Source organism: Bombyx mori, chromosome 8 (genome assembly GCF_030269925.1).
Source record: "Bombyx mori chromosome 8, ASM3026992v2".
Classification (NCBI taxonomy): Eukaryota; Metazoa; Arthropoda; class Insecta; order Lepidoptera; family Bombycidae; genus Bombyx; species Bombyx mori.
In genome coordinates this window covers 14,364,470-14,384,213 of record NC_085114.1, presented here as the reverse complement: position 1 = coordinate 14,384,213, position 19,744 = coordinate 14,364,470, and the positions used below count along the sequence as shown (strand labels likewise).

General features: G+C 39.8%; 1 protein-coding gene across 3 annotated transcripts in view; it reads right to left on the bottom strand.

The window, feature by feature from the left end:
• Positions 1–761: 761 nt before the first annotated feature.
• Positions 762–19,744, bottom strand: part of LOC101742874 (kinesin-like protein KIF12) — a 57,046-nt gene continuing 38,063 nt past the window's right edge. For 2 of the 3 annotated variants that reach the window (XM_038012524.2, XM_038012522.2), the window contains exons 4-13: positions 16,322–16,475; positions 15,338–15,469; positions 12,262–12,402; positions 11,240–11,381; positions 10,406–10,642; positions 8,986–9,101; positions 8,125–8,229; positions 6,904–7,015; positions 5,941–6,160; positions 762–3,161 (exon numbers count right to left, since the gene is read on the bottom strand). In XM_038012524.2, coding sequence (XP_037868452.1) covers positions 3,044–3,161; positions 5,941–6,160; positions 6,904–7,015; positions 8,125–8,229; positions 8,986–9,101; positions 10,406–10,642; positions 11,240–11,381; positions 12,262–12,402; positions 15,338–15,469; positions 16,322–16,475 — 1,477 coding nt within the window. In that variant the 3' untranslated portion in view covers positions 762–3,043. The remainder of the gene's footprint in view (positions 3,162–5,940; positions 6,161–6,903; positions 7,016–8,124; positions 8,230–8,985; positions 9,102–10,405; positions 10,643–11,239; positions 11,382–12,261; positions 12,403–15,337; positions 15,470–16,321; positions 16,476–19,744) is intronic. The other variant, XR_009973733.1, reaches the window with a different exon arrangement.

Genomic DNA, 19,744 nt, shown 5'->3' with positions numbered 1-19,744 from the left:
ATATCTTTATATATATATATTTCTTATGTGCGTGTGTGTGTCACTGAACTCCTCCTTAACGGCTGTGCTGATTTGAATGATTGTGTTTGTATGCATTTGGGTGGCACCCTGGATGGTTTAGATTCACAAATCAACCCAGCAGAGGGCGCTGCAGTCGGTATCTAGGTTATTTATCTTTCCTAGAAATAATTTATATGGTAAAACAACATTTGCCAGCTAGTAGTATTATATAGTACTAGTCAGTAACACTATATAATTACACAATGAATTAGGTGGTCAAGCAAATATTTTAAAGTTATGGTATTGAATGAGAAAACTATTATATCGAGGGGTGAAGGGGGCTATTTGGTTTAAGCGACATTTTTGCAACTACAGGAGAGCCATTTAAACTAAAGTAACATTTGGAAAAAATATAATAACAAAAAACTTCTTCAACTATTTGAATGGGGTAAACTTAATTGAAGTTTAACTAAAAACATCGAATTGTTGGTACTAATAATAAATTAAATGAACCTTTAATTACGAAAATTAATTTCGGTTAAACCAAATAGTTTTCACCCCTCTCTCTATATACTGTAAAAACGGAGACTTAGAACTCATACCTCAAGGTGGGTGGTGGCACTTACGTTGTAGATGTCTATGGGCTCTGGTAACCACTTAACACCATGTTCGCCGTGAGCTCGTCCACCCATCGAAGTAAAAAAAAAAATGTCTGAAAAGACTGGGTTATAAATATAAAAGCTTTTTCAAATAAAAAAGACTTGGAAATCTAAACTGGTTTTTATTTCACTCAAACGTAAATCTAAGCCACCAATTACAAAAATAAAACTTACGACATTTTTTGTTAAATTCAAAGCTTTATTTGAAACTAACCGAAACAGATATGGCTTACTGTTTTATAAATATAGACATTGTTTTACAGACACCATATTCATCATCATCATGCTTTCCTATTACCCTCTGCTGGGGTGTAGGGCTCGAATCAAATTTTTCCATTTGTATCGGTCTTGGGCAGTCTGTTCTAGCTCCTCCCACGTCATGCCCAAGACCCCTAGCTCCTGCTCCACCGAGCGACGCCAAGTTGTTCTGGGGCGGCCTCTCTTCCTTTTACCAGACACTTTCCAGGTCAGTGCTTTGACACCATATTACATAACAATTAATATACAATAAAGATGAAAAGTAATAATTCATCTCTTCTAATTTCTGCCATCTCATATTAGAAACATCAATAGAGAAATGGCTACTGGTCAGATTAATCAAAATAGCCTTAAACAGAACAAAAACAACCTCTATGTTATTTAGGGGCCAAATTAAAAGACTAGCTAACTAGATCATGAACTAATTCACAACGACTATCCAAATCTGACTTCAGGTGTCGTGATCATTACCTTGTGAAATTTTAGAAATATTATTTAACCCTTTCGAGTATACGCCGTCGATAGATCGACTCTCTATTAATGCGTAAAAATTGCGGAGCGTCGGAATACCGACTATTGCGCAGTTTGATTATAGATATTAGGTATGTACCTATTGCGGACGTATCTTAGAGCGTCCATGTAAAAAGTTTTTAATAAGTCAATAACATTTATAAATAACAATTTAAAAATACTTTACTGTGAATTTATCATTGATTTATGTATTATTTTTTTTACTTATGATTTTTTATGGTACTTTTTTTCAAATTTATTTTATAAATTTTTGCAATATGTGAAAATAAGCTCAACACTAAAAGGGTTAATAATAGTCGTGCCTCATAGTTGCGAGGCCATTAAATTTGTTAGAAACAATCACATAAGTCTCATTTTCCATATTAGAAAGTAGCTGATATAGTTAGTACCTACGTAAAATGAAAAATCAGCGAACACACTCATATTTTTAAGGCCGTCAGCGTAAAAGTGGCCTAAACCACAATTTTTCATAATCATGCTTATATTAAGTATATTGCAATTTATTTAAAATATAACAAATTTTGATGCAAAACCGGCCTATCCATAGTTTCACCCATTGATAAGAGATGACTTCATAAAAATTATTTTTGCGCGTATTGTTTTTTTGCCTACTCAAATTCAAATATATGAAAACTTAAAGCTCATTGCTCCATACTAACTATGCTTAGACCGCTTTGCGCTGACGGCCTCATTTATGATAGCACAGCAGATGATAAATCGGACCATGATGGGTTTCTGTCCTTAATCACGATAAACGTATCCTGACGATAAGTGGTCACCATCGTTCATGGACGTTAGTAATGTCAGGGGCGCAGCCGCTGCCTACTCTTGAGTTCTCTCCATAAGCCTCAATGAAGAAGTCGTAGCGTAGTACTCGGGAAACACCGTACAGGGGAGCTCATTTCAATGCCGATTGGTACGTAAAAGAGAAGATCCCTGTGAGCTTAGTGCGAGTTTTTTAACGTCCTCGATAGCGTAAAAGTTAATTCAAATTTGTATGGAGTTAAAAAGTCTGCCTACGTTTGCCGCTAGGGGCGCTGTTCCAACTCCATACAAATTTGAGTTAACTTTTACGCAATCGAGAACGTTAAAAAACTCGCACTATGCACACTCGAAACGTACTCGCACTATGTACAAAATTCTATTCAAATCCCCTTTGTAATTTTGCGTATAATAACAGGATAGGTTAATCTTGAATGTTTTGTAAACGTACTGTATGAATAATCGTTTTAATGAAATTCTCTTTTTAGATTCTTATTTTATAAATGTTTGATTGTTCAATTACAACATTTCAGCAAAATTAGCTTATATAACATAAGTACATATTTCTAATGGCAATCACTTTATGTGAAACAGATTTTTCTTCAACCGATAGATATTTGAAAAACACGGATTGTAGGTTTTACAAATTAATGTGTATTTAACAACATAGATTTAGATAATGAAAAGGGTTTTGATTAATTCCAAAACTATCATGGTCCCCGCACGGAGATTTCGGATGTGTAAGACAGAGAGATTACCCAAAAAGAGTAAAATACTTCTTCGTATTTGAAAACATTTTTTTCCAACGCAACACCGTGCGCGTCTGGGAGCACTTAGCTGCCTCCGCTGGCAACACTGTTGGCCGAGGAAGTCGCCGGGTTCGTCCAGATGTTTGTCTCAGAACTGGAGTACGTCGTTCTTGCTGGTATAATCGGAGAACGAACGCACACTCTGAAAATAAAGTAAATATTTATTTTTATAGGTACATATTTCAAATGAAAGACAGACATAACGGAGAGTTAAGAGCTACCAGGCGCCCTTACCCCGTACATTTTGCGGTAAATATTTTTTAATTACCTACGTAAATATTAGCATGCACAGGCAAACGATTTAATGGTTGAAGTGACTGGACTTATAGACGTTTTTTTTTTTAGGATTGTAGGATTACTAGTGGCCCGGAGGCCTTTCCAGTTTCACCAGGACAGGTGGGCGAGCAAAGGCTCAGCCAGAAGATGCGGGATTTGCTAAAAGCTGCGCGAGCGCCTATCAACTCAAGAGCAGCCGCTTCGCGAATGAATCTACTACCGGATCGGAAGCGCGACCCACTGAGAAGATCCAGCGAGAAACTCAGCGAGCTGATTCATGGGTTAGATTGCACGTCGAACTCTTTGTCGAGTTCGACGAGTACGGCTACCGGGGTCCCTAAGCCTGCTCCTAGTGTTGGCGTCCTGAAGGCGTCTAATGCAAAGGTTATTGGATCTGATGGATCCGTAAGGACGTGTCTAGGGCGTCGACGGTGACTGATCAGGATTCGGGAAGTAGTCAGCGGCGGCAACGATAAGGCGATTATCATGACGTATAGCCTTATCGAAGTACCGTTCTGACGCTGAGTTCATGTATTTCTGGATTGATTCGAGGCCCAGATCGTCGTGTAGATTAACGTTCCTCACGAACCACGGAGCTCCGACGGCTAGCCTGCAAAAGCGGGATTGTAGAGATTGGAGGGTGTCTATGTGTGTGCGGGCCGCGTGAGCGAACACCACACTCGCGTAAGTCATGATGGGACTTATTGACGTATTAAGTGTCAAAACGTGAACACAGATCACTTTAAGACACAAGGTAACCTTTGCGTTTAAAAACAGCAACTTAAAACGTAACTCACTTGCGCTCTTCGACAAAAAAAAAGTAGGTATGTCTTAGATAATTCGATCAAAAACACACACGTGAGTTTTAGTGCTTTTTGTTAATTAAATATTTAAAGCTAGTTTAACATAATAGCTGTAAATTTGTTTGTTAATTTTCATGCTGCCTTCATTTTATTCACAATCTATTTATTAGCGGTCGTTTGTGTCGTGATACGTCACATGCATTTTAAAGTTAATAACTGACCTCTCCCTTTCACCCGGATATCAGCTTGTTCCGAATATAGTCCTAAGGAAACCGTAGATATTATTAAATTCATTTCTAAATCATTGTATTGTTTAATTGCTTATTCAAGGTCTTGTCCTAGCGGTTCACTTGGTGTTGAGCGAATAGATATAACGTGAATGTCGCCATGCACCTTGAGACGTGAGTTTCCAAGCCTCAACTGTATTGTATAAGAGCTGTTGAATCTTTCAAGCCGAAACGCAGGATTGGTCACGGTAAGTCCTGCTGCAGCTGTAGGTAGGGACGGTGCTGGCCTGCCAGTATTATGGGTCAGTCTGCTTAGTGCGAGTTTTTTTTAACGTTCTCGATAGCGTAAAAGTTAACTCAAATTTGTATGGAGTTGTAACAGCGCCCCTAGCGGCAAACGTAGGCAAAAGTTCCAGTAGTTAACTTTTACGCAATCGAGAACGTTAAAAAACTCCCACTAAGCACACTGAACTGTTCTATAACCTATTTTTTTAATGGCCATAGTCCTCGTTGAAGGCGGTTCCCCAGACAATTATGCAAGATTTACAATAACTTTATGATATGCGTGTGGTCTTATCCTATCTCATAGTATTTTTATTCGAAATATAATCCACAAAGTATTCATAGGAAAAATCTGAAATCTTAATTTAGCGGTTGAAGTTTCGATTTCAATACGAACCAACGTACAATGACAGTAAAATGGTTGGAGGTATCAACGAAGTTAGATCTTCAATGGAGCGAGTGACATTGCATTTTAGATCGATGTTGCTCCGAACTAGTGTAAATAGTTCTTGAAAATGTCATCAGTGCGATTCATTGCATGCATTGCATGCATCTCTCAAATATGTTCTGATCTATAACTACCGCTACAGCTGATTGAGTAAATTTATGTAGATATGTACCTAAGGAATTCGAAGCGCGCTGTTAATTTATATAAAAATCATAAACCAATCCAAAATTGAAATCACCAAGAATATTTTTACGTACTTGTCCGTTAACAAAACAAAGGATGGACATAATAATTCGTGACGTCATCATGTCACCTCACCGTCGTGCAGCCAGGTGCAAGGGAGATAGCAACATGTCCCCACTCTTTCATATTTAAATCATACTTCGCTATGTGCTCTTTGATATTTCTTATTGCGAACAAAAACTTGTGCTTACACAGTGGCGAATTAGGTGATCAGCTTATCATAGAATGCATACTAAAACAAAACGAATACCCACATGTGACGTCAGCCGATATGATTGATATTAGAGTTATTCGGTTACAATCAATCGTTTTCATATTGAATTCATTTTTTTTTTTCAAAACTACCCTATTTTGATATCGGTGTACGCTTGTCTAATGTATTTCGGCACTAAGAATAGATTCTTCATGGATGAAGCACTGAGCTGTGTGCTTAGTGCGAGTTTTTAACGTTCTCGATAGCGTAAAAGTTAGCTCATATTTGTATGGAATGGGATCGTTTGCCCACGTTTGCCGCAAGGGGCGCTGTTCCAACTGCATACAATATTGGGTTAACTTTTACGCTATCGATAACGTTAAGAAACTTGTACTAAGCACACTGAACTGGACACTCATTACGAAAGCGATGAAAACATTGGCACTCACGTGTTAACGTCCTCCAGTTTCTTCAGCAGCCTCTCGTTCTCCCTGCTCAGGATCTCCTGGTCCCTGAGCAGCTGGTCTCTGACGCCGAACAGCTCAGAATTTTCCGTCCTCAACGCGGTGTTCTCCTCCATATGAAGCTGCACCAGATCTACCAGCTCGGCTTGAGGCAGCTTGTACAGTTTATTCGGCTCTATATCGCTTGGTGTTCTGTTCCTGTGACCTGGAAATGGGTTAGATGGGTGGACGATATTACAATGGTAACCGGAATCCAAGGAAATCGCTATGTGAATGTCGCCACCTACCTTGGACTTTAGGTCTAAGTATCAGATAGTACAAAGGCTTACCATCAAGCGGGTCGTCTGTTTTAAAGGCAGTAAACGAACTACTGAAATTGGAAGGTTTCATTTTGAGGATGACCTCCGCGAAGTCAGGTCTATGTGGATCACACCAGTATAAAGAGATTCAAAATCCCTATCCAGTTTCAACGGGACAGATAGGCAAGCATGGGCTCATCCGAGATATGTTTACGATTGAATTCCACGATGAAGGAATAACATCGTGTAATAAAAGTCAAACCCGCAAAATTATAATTTGCGTAATTACTGATGGTAGGACTTCTTGTGAGTCCGCGCGGGTTGGTACCACCACCCTGCCTATTTCTGCGGTGAAGCAGTAATGCGTTTCGGTTTGAAGGGTGGGGCAGCCGTTGTAACTATACTTGAGATCTTAGAACTTATATCTCAAGGTGGGTGGCGTATTTACGTCGTAGATATCTATGGGCTCTAGTAACCCCTTAACACCAGGTGGGCTGTGAGATCGTTCTGCCATCGAAGCAATAAAAAAAATAAAAAGCTTCGACGAGTACGAAAACCTTCCCCTAGTATTAGAGCTGCAAGCGTCTAGTACTTATGTTAGCGGGTCGGGTGGGTCCGTAAGAACGTGACGATAATACGTATAGCTCACTGTAAGTATAGCTGTCGGTCTGTACGTGTAGCGCTGTCTTCAGATGCGCGTTCTCGGCTTGCAGCGCCTCCACTTCTCGTTTCAAACTCAATATTAATGCGTCACGAGCATCCTGCACATCACGGGATAGGTTTGCTTATTTTATTGCCGTTGTAAGAAGACAAGCATACGGCCTGCCTAATGGTGAGTGGGCATAATCACTCGTGGACAGTACTAGGGGCACAGAAAAACCTGCTGTTCAAACGGGTGTATCTATACTAATATAACTAGGTATAAATCTACAGTGTTTTTTATGGATGTTCCGTTATAACTACTGAACCATGCATCCGATTGACTTGAAACTTGGTATCCATGTAGAAAATACATGTACTTAATGGATAGGCTAATATTTATATGAGTGTTGGACTCCCTACACCAGTTGCGGGGCCGTTAATGATGAGAATGTTTGTGTCGATGAGAAATAATGATGTTAATTTTAAATGCCCAGTGAAGCGGACGGGTACAGCTAGTCTATGATTGAGTAAATATAGGCAGATATGTACCTAAGGAATTCGAGGCGCACTTTTAATTTATATGAAAATCATAAACTGATCCAAAATTATTATTGATACCACCAAAAATATTGTTACGTATTTGTCCGCTAACAAAATAAAGGATGGCCAAATTAAAGCCTCATGAGGCCACGATCCTCAGCATTGAGGATTATCCACGTAAGAAGAAGGTTACATGCATAAAGTAACTTCATAATCATCACTTGAGATCATCATCATTATGCTAATGGTGGATAGTATTGAGGACCCGCCCAGGTAGGCACTACGATTCTATGTATTTCTACCAGTGGCAGTTATGCGTTTCGGTTTGAAGGCAGCGATACGGTAGTATCGAGATTTTTGTACAGAAGAATCGATAAGCTAAAAACCTCGCGTTAAGCACACAGCACTAGTCGCTGTATTTTTTTATTGTTTAAATGTTTGGACGAGCTCACAGCCCACCTGGTGTTGAGTGGTTACTGGAGCCCATAGACATCTACAACGTAAATGCGCCACCCACCTTGAGATATAAGTTCTAAGGTCTCAAGTAAAGTTACAACGGTTGTCCCACCCTTCAAACCGAAACGCATTGCTGCTTCACGGCAGAAATAGGCAGGGCGGTGGTACCTACCCGTGTGGACTCACAAAAGGCCCTACCTAAAGGTAAAAGTCGTTATCCCTACTTACTTACCATTTTGACGATGGGCTTAGATTTGATCTTCTTGGCTCGGGCGGCGTACCGCAGCGTGTTAATCGTCTCGTTCAAGTTCGACCGCGTCGGTGCAATGCACGCTATCTGTCATATGCCATTCCGAAACATTCATTAGACTATAACCGTTACAACCACATAGACGTCCCTAAAGAATACACCGGAGAGACGTATCGCCATATATAAAACCGGAGACATATATAGAAGTGGCTTAATCCAAAAATTCTTGTTTTTTTTTTGTAAACGCCAAAAATGTAATTTAAGAATTGTAGTTTTTAATACATTAAACCTTAATGCGCACACCTTAAAGATTAGGGTAAGGCAAGGATTTAAAAAATATGGAAAGTATACTTTGTCCTTTTTAAACTAAAATCTAAATTTCATGTTTGATTTTAAAAATTATATTTTACTAACTGATAGAGTACATGTTTATAAGTCGTTCAAAGTATAAAACTCATTTTCTTAAAAAATTTAATTAAGCCATTTCAATTCTAAAAGTCCGATATGTACAGTACCCGGTGATAAATGTCGCACATCGAACTTTTAAAAGAGACTATCGGCTGATTTCGGCTTCGTAGAGCGTTATCTCTGTCGCACGCTACCGACGTGACGAAAGATAATAATTTATTACTATTTTTATTTTATTGCCATTTCTATGTAGTCAAGCGTATAGCCCAACTCATTGTGAGCGGCTACCGTCGCTCATGGTCATTAGCAATGCCAAGAGAACAGTTAGGCCACTGCCCACTGTAAACCAACTTACAAGCGATTCGAAGATTCGCCAGTTTTATAGAAAAGTAATAATTATATTTGAAACAATAGTAAACAAATGATTTTGCTCACCATTAACGTAACCCCATTGCCGGCTAAGCTGTCAGCCAACAACTTCGTCAGCTTGCTATCCCTGTATGGTATATGACCTCTTTTTTTACCATCACTCAGTTGCGCTATGCAATAACCTAAAACAAACTTGTTTATTTAGTTGAAGACCCAAGCCCGATTTCTCGTTAATGTACCAGAGGAGTAAGTGTTGACTTGACGGCTGATTGAAGAGAATGAAATAGAAAAAATTACTGTGCCCACCCAACCTAGTGGGATAAGGTGGAGACAAAGAAAAAGAAGAACCACATTTTATACGTTTCGATTGTGAGTTCCTTGACAAGTATTGACTATCATGTCATAAGTATCAGCGATCACAGTTCCATCTACTTCTCTTGCAAAGTTGTTACTTGCACTGTATCAATGGATCTGAAGATCAAGTCGAGGCTTTGAGGTATCTCAAGCTGTCTTTCAGGTTTCGTGTAGGTTCTTTGGTTGGTTGGTAGCGTCGCGAAATATTATGAACAAAAGGCCAGATGCCAGGGAATTGTGATTACTTTTGGTCACCGAAAACTATGGATGATGCAGATTTTTATTGCTTGGATAGATACACCAGCTCAGAAACCACTGGGTATAGTTGTTGCTGGATCAACAATGTAATTACCGCAACCCACCTTAAGACATTAGCTGTAAGTCTTAGTTTTACAGTACAACGACTGCTCCACCCTTCAAAGTGACACGTATTATTGCCTCACGTGAGAAATAGGTAATGCGGTTCTACCCGCCCAGGCGGAATCACAAGACAGCCGATCACCAGAAATGCCGTATTGTTTGTACCAAATATGGTATCTGTAACCGAATTTGATTGATTCAGTAGTTAGCGCCCTTAGCTGCTGGACAGAGGGCCATGAGCTCGTTTTACAAAACATTGTCGTGACGAACAGGTTTGTTCTCTCTTTTTTTGGGTGTTTAATATTTTAAAATGTACATAATTAATATAAAATGTTACGTAATTAAACGTAGGTAAATGGGTATGTATTTTTCATGAAGAGCCTGATGTCCATGTGAGACTTTTTCTCGATTAGCAAAGTCTTCCAAACTGAGCTCCGTGAGCTCACTTATACGTTCGGTGAAGCTAGCACAACCCCTTGAGCTTACACAAAAATAGTTCTACATAAAAAGTACAACAAGCACGATCATCGTCTACTGACTTAGGTACAACAAAGGTAGCGTTCCTTTTTTTCACTACCTATGCTGGTAACCTAGGGAGTTATGTGTAACCGGACGAGTAGGAGAGCTCACGGGGCTCTAATCTGATGATGTTGCCAACACTAGCCCTAGCAAGAGCAGTGCTTCGCAGAATCTACCATCGGATCGGAAACGCGACCCACTGAGAAGATCCGGCAAGAAACTCAGTGGAACAATGTATGTTAAAGCCACTCACCTAACACCATGAGACTCCTATTAATATTATTGGCCTCTTCCAAAGTCTTTCCGGTACTGTGAGTGCGTTTCGTCATTTCGCTGCCGGCCAGATCGACGAAGTTGATCTTGCCGTGTGTGGAGCAGGTGACGTCACCGTCTGTCCTGAGATCCCTTCGAACGCGCACGCACAACAACGTGTGCGACCGCGATGAGTTAGCGTTCATTGCGTGCGAGCCGACGGCGCGGTTCCTCATACCTATTGACACGTGTTCGATTCGGTGAATTTGGTACTGTAAGCTCCCTTATTAAAGCGTGCGTAGTTGGAATAGCCCCTTAGGTTAGCAGTGATTAGGAAAAAAACACGTGTGGCACTCGGGGAGTGCCGCGGTAAAGCATTTTTTATCAACTTATGCAATTATAATTAGACAATAATAATTGAATATTAAAACAATAATAAAATAAGACCACGCTATATTTATAAACATTAACAAAAGCAAAACATAAACTGTCCCCTTTACACTCATACGTTAGACCGCGCGAGAGATAGATGGGAAGACTTTTTATGATGCGCATGCAGTGCGACGTGACGCCGCGCGCTTATTCATAAACACTACACAAGCGCAACGTTTGAATGTGTTGAACGCGAGCTACATAGTAGGCGGAGTGGGGGTGTTAGGTTTTATTTTCGTTACGGAATTTCTTGATTCGGTCGCCGCGCTCAAGCCTGCGATAAAAGCTATGCAATAGCATAAAAACTACTTTATCCTATCTTCGGCTACTCGGATATTATTATATGGGTGTGCAATAAAACATACTCTATCTATCTATTGAAATGGAACTGATTTAGTATTACCTTCTTCTAAAACAGCGAACAAGTCGTCAAGCTCCTCGCAATCAACAGTGAACTGGTTTTCCACGTAGAAGCTCCTGCTTTCCTTCGACCATCGCACTTGTAATGGTTTCCTAGCAGTGCCTGGGTTTAGCAGGTCGATGACCTTGAAGTTTAACAAAGTTTATGGCTTAGTGATACTGCTAAGGGCCCTAGACACAATGGGACGTAAGTGCGAATGGTTTAAATGTCCATTAGTGATTGCCGTGTTCCTGAATTTTTCGGCTTCGTACAATCAGAATAATGTGGTTTGAAACTGTTTTCAAATGATTCGCTTGTAGCGAATAGCTATCAAAAGACGCAAGCCTTTTACCAGATGCCTGAATTTCGCTAACAACATCTTCAAGGTAACTTCCGAAAAATAACAAATCGGATCGTCGTTCCACCGAGCAACTTCAAACGTCCCGTAGAAGATATTCCCTTGGTTGTTACGCGCAAACGTTCATAAATTATAAACATATTAGCTTTTGCCCGCGACTTCGTCCGCGTGGAATAGTTAGTTTGGCATAACGTTAAATTTAACCCGCCTCTTCATTTACGTAGAATATCATCTTTATAAAAAACACCTTCACAAATAATGCTTTATTTTAGAACAAATTTGGTTAGCATAAAAGACGTTATAGAGAGACAACCTTAACATATAGAAATATGATAACGCGGACTTTTTTTAGATCTTTTGAAGGGAAACAATTCTCTCATACATTATTTTCGCGAAACTTTAACCGCTTCCGCAGCGCACGCAGTGGAAACTCTCAAAAGGGAAAAAAACGCAATTTTGAAACAATATTTATTGGTGCTCCGCTTGCATTGGTCTTAGCGTGATGTTATATAGCCTATAGCCTATAGCCTTCCTCGATAAATGCGTTATCTAACGCTGAAAGAATTTTTCAAATCGGACCAGTAGTTCCTGAGATTAGCGCGTTCAAACAAACAAACTCTTCAGCTTTATAATATTAGTATATAGATAATTTCCTCGTTTCATTTACCTTTTCATTATAGATTTCCAGGAAAGATGCTTTTAATACGAAGTGGCACTCCGGTCGGTTACGTAGCAATCGGAACAGATAGACGAACGAGCGGACGACTAAGCCGTGACCTTCGCAGTACGGCCCGGCTCCCTTCTCCATCTGTAGGGCATATGATCTGGTGGTAGGACCTCTTGTGAGTCCGCGCGGGTGGGTACCACCACCCTGCCTATATCTGCCGTGAAGCAGTAATGCGTTTCGGTTTGAAGGGTGGGGCAGCCGTTGTAACTATGCTTGAGACCTTAGAACTTATATCTCAAGATGGGTGGCGCATTTACGTTGTAGATGTCTGGGCTCCAGTAACCACTTAAAACCAGGTGGGCTGTGAGCTCATCCACCCACCTAAGCAATAAAAAAAATGTCTGGCGGCGGTTATTTAGCCGGACCCAAAAGGCTTCAGCGGCTACGAAGAACTAAATCTCTTCCAAAAGCACTGCCGTGGAAGGACGCGTGAACCCACCGTGTGTATTTTCCCAAGAAAGCCTCATAAAGCCACGACCCTCAGCATTGAGGATTATCGACGCAAGGAGGAGGAGGAAGTTTCGTAAAGTGTTGGTCTTTCATTCGGCCATATAGGAAGATTTAGTCTCGGCTGGTGGCTGGTATAGAATAGCTGGGTCGAATATCGGTATTTATAGAAAAACGATCGTTTTTTTCCCCTTGCACGCAGATGAGCATATAGCCCACCTGATGTAGATCAATTGTCACCGTAGCTCATGATCGGAATCGCGACTCATTAAAATGAAACTTCAAGGGGCGAAGGGGAACATTCTCTTAAATATAACCAGTGGCATATTTTAAGATTCAGCGCCCTAGACCTATAAGATTTACCATCCTGTAAGTTAATAAAAATAAATACAAAATAAAATCCTGCAATGTTTTGTTGTAGGCTGGGAATTACGGTAACGAATCAAAATTCAAATTCTGGCCCATTTGGCTTTAGGGTAAATATGCCCACGAGTTTATCACCCAATAATAAATACTCAAAAAATGATTGATGTTCGCATGATACATAAGGCATGAGACCTTTTTGTGGTGGGCCTCTAAAATAACAAAGTAGCCATCAGTTGTCCATTTCTTGATTTAAGCCATTCGTATGTAATCAATCAAAGAGATAAACTGTGTTCGAGGTATATTTGGACAGTCGAAAAATCATTTGTCGAACTTAATAACAGATATTGAGCGTCTAGAAAATACTTGGAATGAATATACACCACTGTTCGTCACACCCTCAAGTTAAAATAATGATACTATAGTACCTTAGTTATTTTTGTTGTTGCCTTAAAAGGCAGGCGAGCATAGTGCGGGAGCTAAGGGAGCTAAGTAAAGGTCATATCTGAATTTAAGTAAGGCCAGATTTACAATTTGTACGTTTTTCATATAAGTATTATAACCGACTACAATATATCAAGGTTAAATGGCATTCTAATATCCAATCCTTTTGCTTGTAAAATAGAGAAATATTGATTTAAAAAAAAAAACTTTCGAACACAAGCTTATCAGCACTCAGCAGACAGAAACAAAATGTCCGCCCCCTCCGTTTAGGAATGTAGAATTGTGAAGTTTGAACGCACAAGCTGTAATTACATTTCTAAATATTAATGATGACATACAATGAAATGCAGATTATTAAAATCGGGGTATCAATTTAATCGATTTTTGCTGTTGATGTTGCACTCGCATTTACTGTAAATTAAAGTACTGGGCACATCGACCTCTAGAAAGTGACATTCGGCTAATTTCGGCTTTGTAGAGCATTGTCCCTTTCGCACGAAATACTAACAGTCCGGTATCTATTAAGAGCTGTTAAAACAATTATTGTAAATTGCTTATTTTGATTATTCTTTTTTTTTATACAGTATTATTTTATTTTACATGTTTTGTCCTTAGGTTTGATTTATTTATTTTGTTAAAAGTGATACATTCTGACAAAATAATTATAAATCCTTAATGAAGTCAATATCATTATCTAGGTCCGATGTGCCTTAAGTACGATAATCTAGACACAGTTTTCCTATTTATTATAATCATAATTAAAAGCGCTTTTACGGTTTAGTTTCGCGTTTATTATTGTCTTTATTAATGTCTTCGACGTTTTTAATATTCCACAGTTTTGGTGGTCGCAGATTATATGAAGTTAAACACGACTGGCGAAGAGAAAATATATACATATATAATTATTATTATGGCGCTGGATGAATGGATGAGTTCACGGCCCACTTGTTAAGTGGCGATCGGAATCCATCGAAAGCGGTGTACTGAGTGTGAGTTTTTTAATGTTCTCACTCATAGCGTAAAAGTTGAATCAAATTTGCATGAAGTTGGAACGTTTGTCTACGTTTACCGCTAGGGGCGCTTTTCCAACTGCATACAAATTTGAGTTAACTTTTACGCTATCGAGAACGTTAAAAAACTCCCATTAAGGACACTGAACGTGAACGCGTGCATCAAAATGTATAATGCTTCGACCGCCCCACCCTTCAAACTGGAACTCATAATTGCTTCACGGCCAAAATCAGCAGAATAGCTCGCTCGTCATACTTCTAACGTCGAAGTTGATTGTTAACTCAACATTTCTATAGTTCAATCGGTACCTGCCTGCGAGATTTAAGGGCTATTAAAAGACCGAATATCGGACAATGATACCTAATTACACGTACCGATGCGTAAATAATTTATTGCGTAATTAATACTGGTGGTAGGACCTCTTGTGAGTCCGTACGGGTAGGTACCACCGTCCTGCCTATTTCTGCCGTGAAGCAGTGGTGCGTTTCGGTTTGAAGGGTGGGGTAGCTGTTGTAACTATACTTGAGACCTTAGAACTTATATCTCAAGGTGGTTTTTTTTTTATTTTTTATTATTGCTTAGATTGGTTGGCGCATTTACGTAGTAGATGTCTATGGGCTCCAGTAACCACTTAACACCTGGTGGGCTGTGAGCTCGTCCACCCATCTTAGCAATAGAAAAAAGAAATAGAAAAAATTACCCATTGAATTTTCTAGAACTTTAATTTGTTTGAAATTGTAGAGAAACATACAAGGCCCGGACGTCCAGTGAGAGTGTGAGTCTTGCCGCTTCCCGTCTGGCCGTAACAGAAGGCCGTGCACGAGAACCCTTCAACCGCCATCTCCAATAGTCTTTTCACTCCGGAATATTCTAGAACGTCTTCCTAGAAGAACCCCAATAAATATTACAAGGTTAAAGTGGTTAACACTTACCACCCCGAAAAGGAGGTCTCAACATTCAAACGTTTAACTTTTGAAGGGATCGCGGCAGAAATAAACATGATCGTAACCACCACTAAATGCCGCTTGGTGATAGCAGTAGATATGCCGGTATAATACTGAGAGGATGCTATTACTGATTCTCCGGTGGATCCATTCGTCTCATGACACCCAGGAGGAGAGGTGGTGCTATTACAGGCTGAATTACACTTGCAGGTTGCGGACATGTTCGAAACAATTTTCACGGTCTAATCGCAGTTCATCATTCCGTATAGTACTCTGAGCATCCCTATTGACCTTGATATTGACGTTTTTGACGGCCTATAGAGGTTGGATGACCACGACAACTGTAAGGAATCGTAAATGTCGTGAGTAAAGTAGTTTTGGAGTAGGAGTAAATACAATTTTGAGTTTGGTCACGTGTTGTCATTATCCATACCAGGGATATGGCCGCATCGAAGCTTTGCCCACTGAGTTTCTTGCCGGATCTTCTCAGTGGGTCGCGTTTCCGATACGGTGGTAGATTCGGTGAAGCACTGCTCTTGCTAGGGCCAGTGTTAGCAACACTCCGGTTTGAGCCCCGTGAGCTCACCTAAATGTTAGGGCGAAGCTGAAATAGCCTCTTAAGGCTATCAGCATAGGTAGGGGAAAAAATATCGAAGTTCTATCAAGCAAGTCTTCTGAGGAAAGCTCAGTATTAAGTCTATGATATTATTGGTAAGGCTTCTGTTAGTTATTTACACTGTGCCATAACGTTGACCCAACTAAGGAAATATGACTGTAGTTATGATACTTACTTGGGTAGCAGCCGGCTCAAACACAACGTTGTACGAGAAAACCTTAGGCTGTTTGTTCGGTGTGGTGCCGTTGCATATGATCTGTCCCTTGCCGGGGAACTCCAGCATCACGGGCTCGCCGCGAGACCGCTCCGCCTCATTGACCGGACGTACTCTGTTCAAGTAATACCAGAGCATAAGCACTTGAAGTCATCGTGGCCCAGAGGATAAGACGCCCGGTGCATTCGTATGTGAAAATGCCGGTGTTCGAATCCCGCAGGCAGGTACCAGTTTTTCTAATGAAATACATTCCAATCGAGATCCTTCTGATTTTTTGACGCAGGTCATAATAAACTCAATTGATAATAACGCAACGTCTTGTGAGTCCGCTCGAGTTACCAACACCCTGCCTATTTCTGCCGCGAAACAATAATGTGTTCTAGTTGTAAATGTGGTGCTGCCATTGAACTCAATATAAGCGACTTCGGCCCTATTCGGTAACTGACTCAGTTAGTGGCATTTACTTTGGAAAGTCCATGAATTCTAGTCACAACAGGGGTGTTTTTTTTTCGTTCGATATTAAATACTAAAAAAGCATTTGGTTCACCAGTATGCTAAGTGCGAGTTTTTTAACGTTCTCGATAGCGTAAAAGTTAGCCCAATATTATATGCAGTTGGAACAGCGCCCCTTGCGGCAAACGTACGCAAACGATCCCATCCATACAAATATGAGCCAACTTTTACGCTATCGAGAACGTTAAAAAACTCGCACTAAGCACACTGATCTTAATCATCATTTTTCATAGAGCAGCGGAATATAGCCAAGCAAGTTCCTACCGCTCAACCGACCGATATTGCTCAACTATCTATCAACTAACTAATAAATAGTACTAGAGGTCCCGCAGTAGTCGAAATTCGACTATAATTAATTGGAATTGTGAGTTTGTACACTATTATGATTGTATTTTATACTTCTATAGGTAATCACAAATTTCACCAAGGCTACACTATAAAAAATATTAACAAAGGCAAATAATATTTAATCTATTCTCAATTTGACAACAGACGCCAAGAACAAAAGTTTGACAATGAGTAGTATGCATGCGTGTGTGCGTCAAATACATGGTATGTAGTGTGTGTAATGTTTTCTTTATTGATTTAATGTATCTTTTATGCATTATTTTACAAAAATATTAGCATTGTGCACTTCTTCTCTATATTCTCTATAAGTGTTGAAAACTTCATACTCCTCCGTCCGCGCAATTTTCGTAAAAAGGGATACAAAGTTTTTGCTTCACGTATTAATATATAGATTTGGTTTTCCAATTCAATCAAAAATTCCCGCTACGAACTTCCGACCCAGTTTCAACCTGTCCGCTCCGAGTTATTTAGTCTTTGAACAAAACCGCCAACGTATAAGTACGTATGAAAGTTTCATTTCGCATTGTTACATAAAATGGAAATCGATTTGTTCCTTGTCTATAATCTGTGTCAACAAGCTTTTATTACAAACGTACAAGTTCAAAAGCTTAACTTAATTAAATATGTACCGGCTTGAGATACATAAGGGAGTTTCTTGTGGTAATAAAACCACAGTTGGGAGTCCGCACGGGTAGGTACCACCACCCCGCCTATTTCCGCCGTGAAGCAGTAATGCGTTTCGGTCCGAAGGGTGGGGTAGCCGTTGTAACTATACTGAGATCTTAGAACTTATATCTCGAGGTGGGTGGCGCATTTACGTTGTAGATGTCTATGGGCTCCAGTAACCACTTAACACCAGGTGGGCTGTGAGCTCGTCCATCCATCCAAGCAATAAAAAAAAAGAAGCACTTAATATTACTTAAATTGAGAGATGTACAGCGTGCTTGAAGAGCGGACTATGAATGATTGAATGATAGCGAAATACAATATAGTGTGATGCTTAGCGCTTTAGAAGGCTAGCATTTTTGACATTGCTATAAAAGAATTGAAGGCGCTGGTCTGAACAAAATACGATGCTTCTGTGTATCTATATATTAGTACGTGAAGCAAAAACTTTGTATCCCTTTTTACGAAAATTGCGCAGACGGAGGAGTATGAAATTTTCCACACATATAGAGAATAAAGAGAAGAAGTGCACAATGCTAATATTTTTTTAAATAATGCATAAAAGATACATTAAATCAATAAAGAAAACATTACACACACTACATACCATGTATTTGACGCACACACGCATGCATACCATTTATTGTCAAACTTTTGTTCTTGACGTCTGTTGTCAAATTGAGAATAGAATATGGTTTGTCTTTGTTAATATTTTTTATAGTGTAGTCTTGGCGAAATTTGTGATTATAGAAGTATAAACTACAATCATAATAGTGTACAAACTTACAATTGCAATTAATTATAGTCGAATTTCGACTACTGCGGGACCTCTAGTATAAATAAAATCATATCACACGTTGTTGCGAAAATTAAAAAATCACACGTCCCTTAAATAAACAACCGTTAGCATTTCACGAGACATTACAAGTTTTAGGAGGTAATTAAATTCAAACGATAAGTTTAATCTATCGATAAGTCGATAATCAAATTTTTTTATTGCTTCGATGGATGGACGAGCTCACAGCCCACCTGGTATTAAGTGATTACTGGAGCCCATGGAAAACTACAACGTAAGTGCGCCAGCCACCTTGATATATAAGTTCTAAGATCTCAGTATAGTTACAACGGCTGCCCTACCCTTCAAACCGAAACGCATTACTGCTTCACGGCAGAAATAGGCAGGGTGGTGGTACCTACCCGTGCGGACTCACAAGAGGTCCTACCACCAGTAATTACGCAAATTATAATTTTGCGGGTTTTTTTATTTTTATTACACGATGTTGTTCCTTTACCGCGGAAGTCAATCGTGAACATTTGTTAAGTACTTATTTCACGACTCTTGCAAGAGCAGCCATTCGCAGAATCTACCACCGGATTGGAAACGCGACCCACTGAGTAGAGCCGGCGGGAAACTTATTGAACTGTGTATGAGTGTCAAACGTTACTCTTAGGAACTTGTATATATGCAAGCTTTATTTATTTATAGCTTAGATGGGTGGACGAGCTCACAGCCCACCTGGTGTTAAGTGGTTACTGGAGCCCATAGACATCTACAACGTAAATGCGCCACCAGCCTTGAGATATAAGTTCTAAGCTCTTAGTATAGTTACAACGGCTGCCCCACCCTTCAAACCGAAACGCATTACTGCTTCACGGCAGAAATAGGCAGGGTGGTGGTACCTACTCGTGCGAACTCAAGAGGTCCTACCGCCAGTAATAAGCTTATCGTGAAAAGGTCGTTGGCGCGATTCAGGCATCTATAAACTATATCGTTGTGTGTTAATCTAAAATTTTGGTAATGCGATAAACTTGATTTTTAACCTCAAATGACGTCACGGAAAGTAATGGTTGTCAATT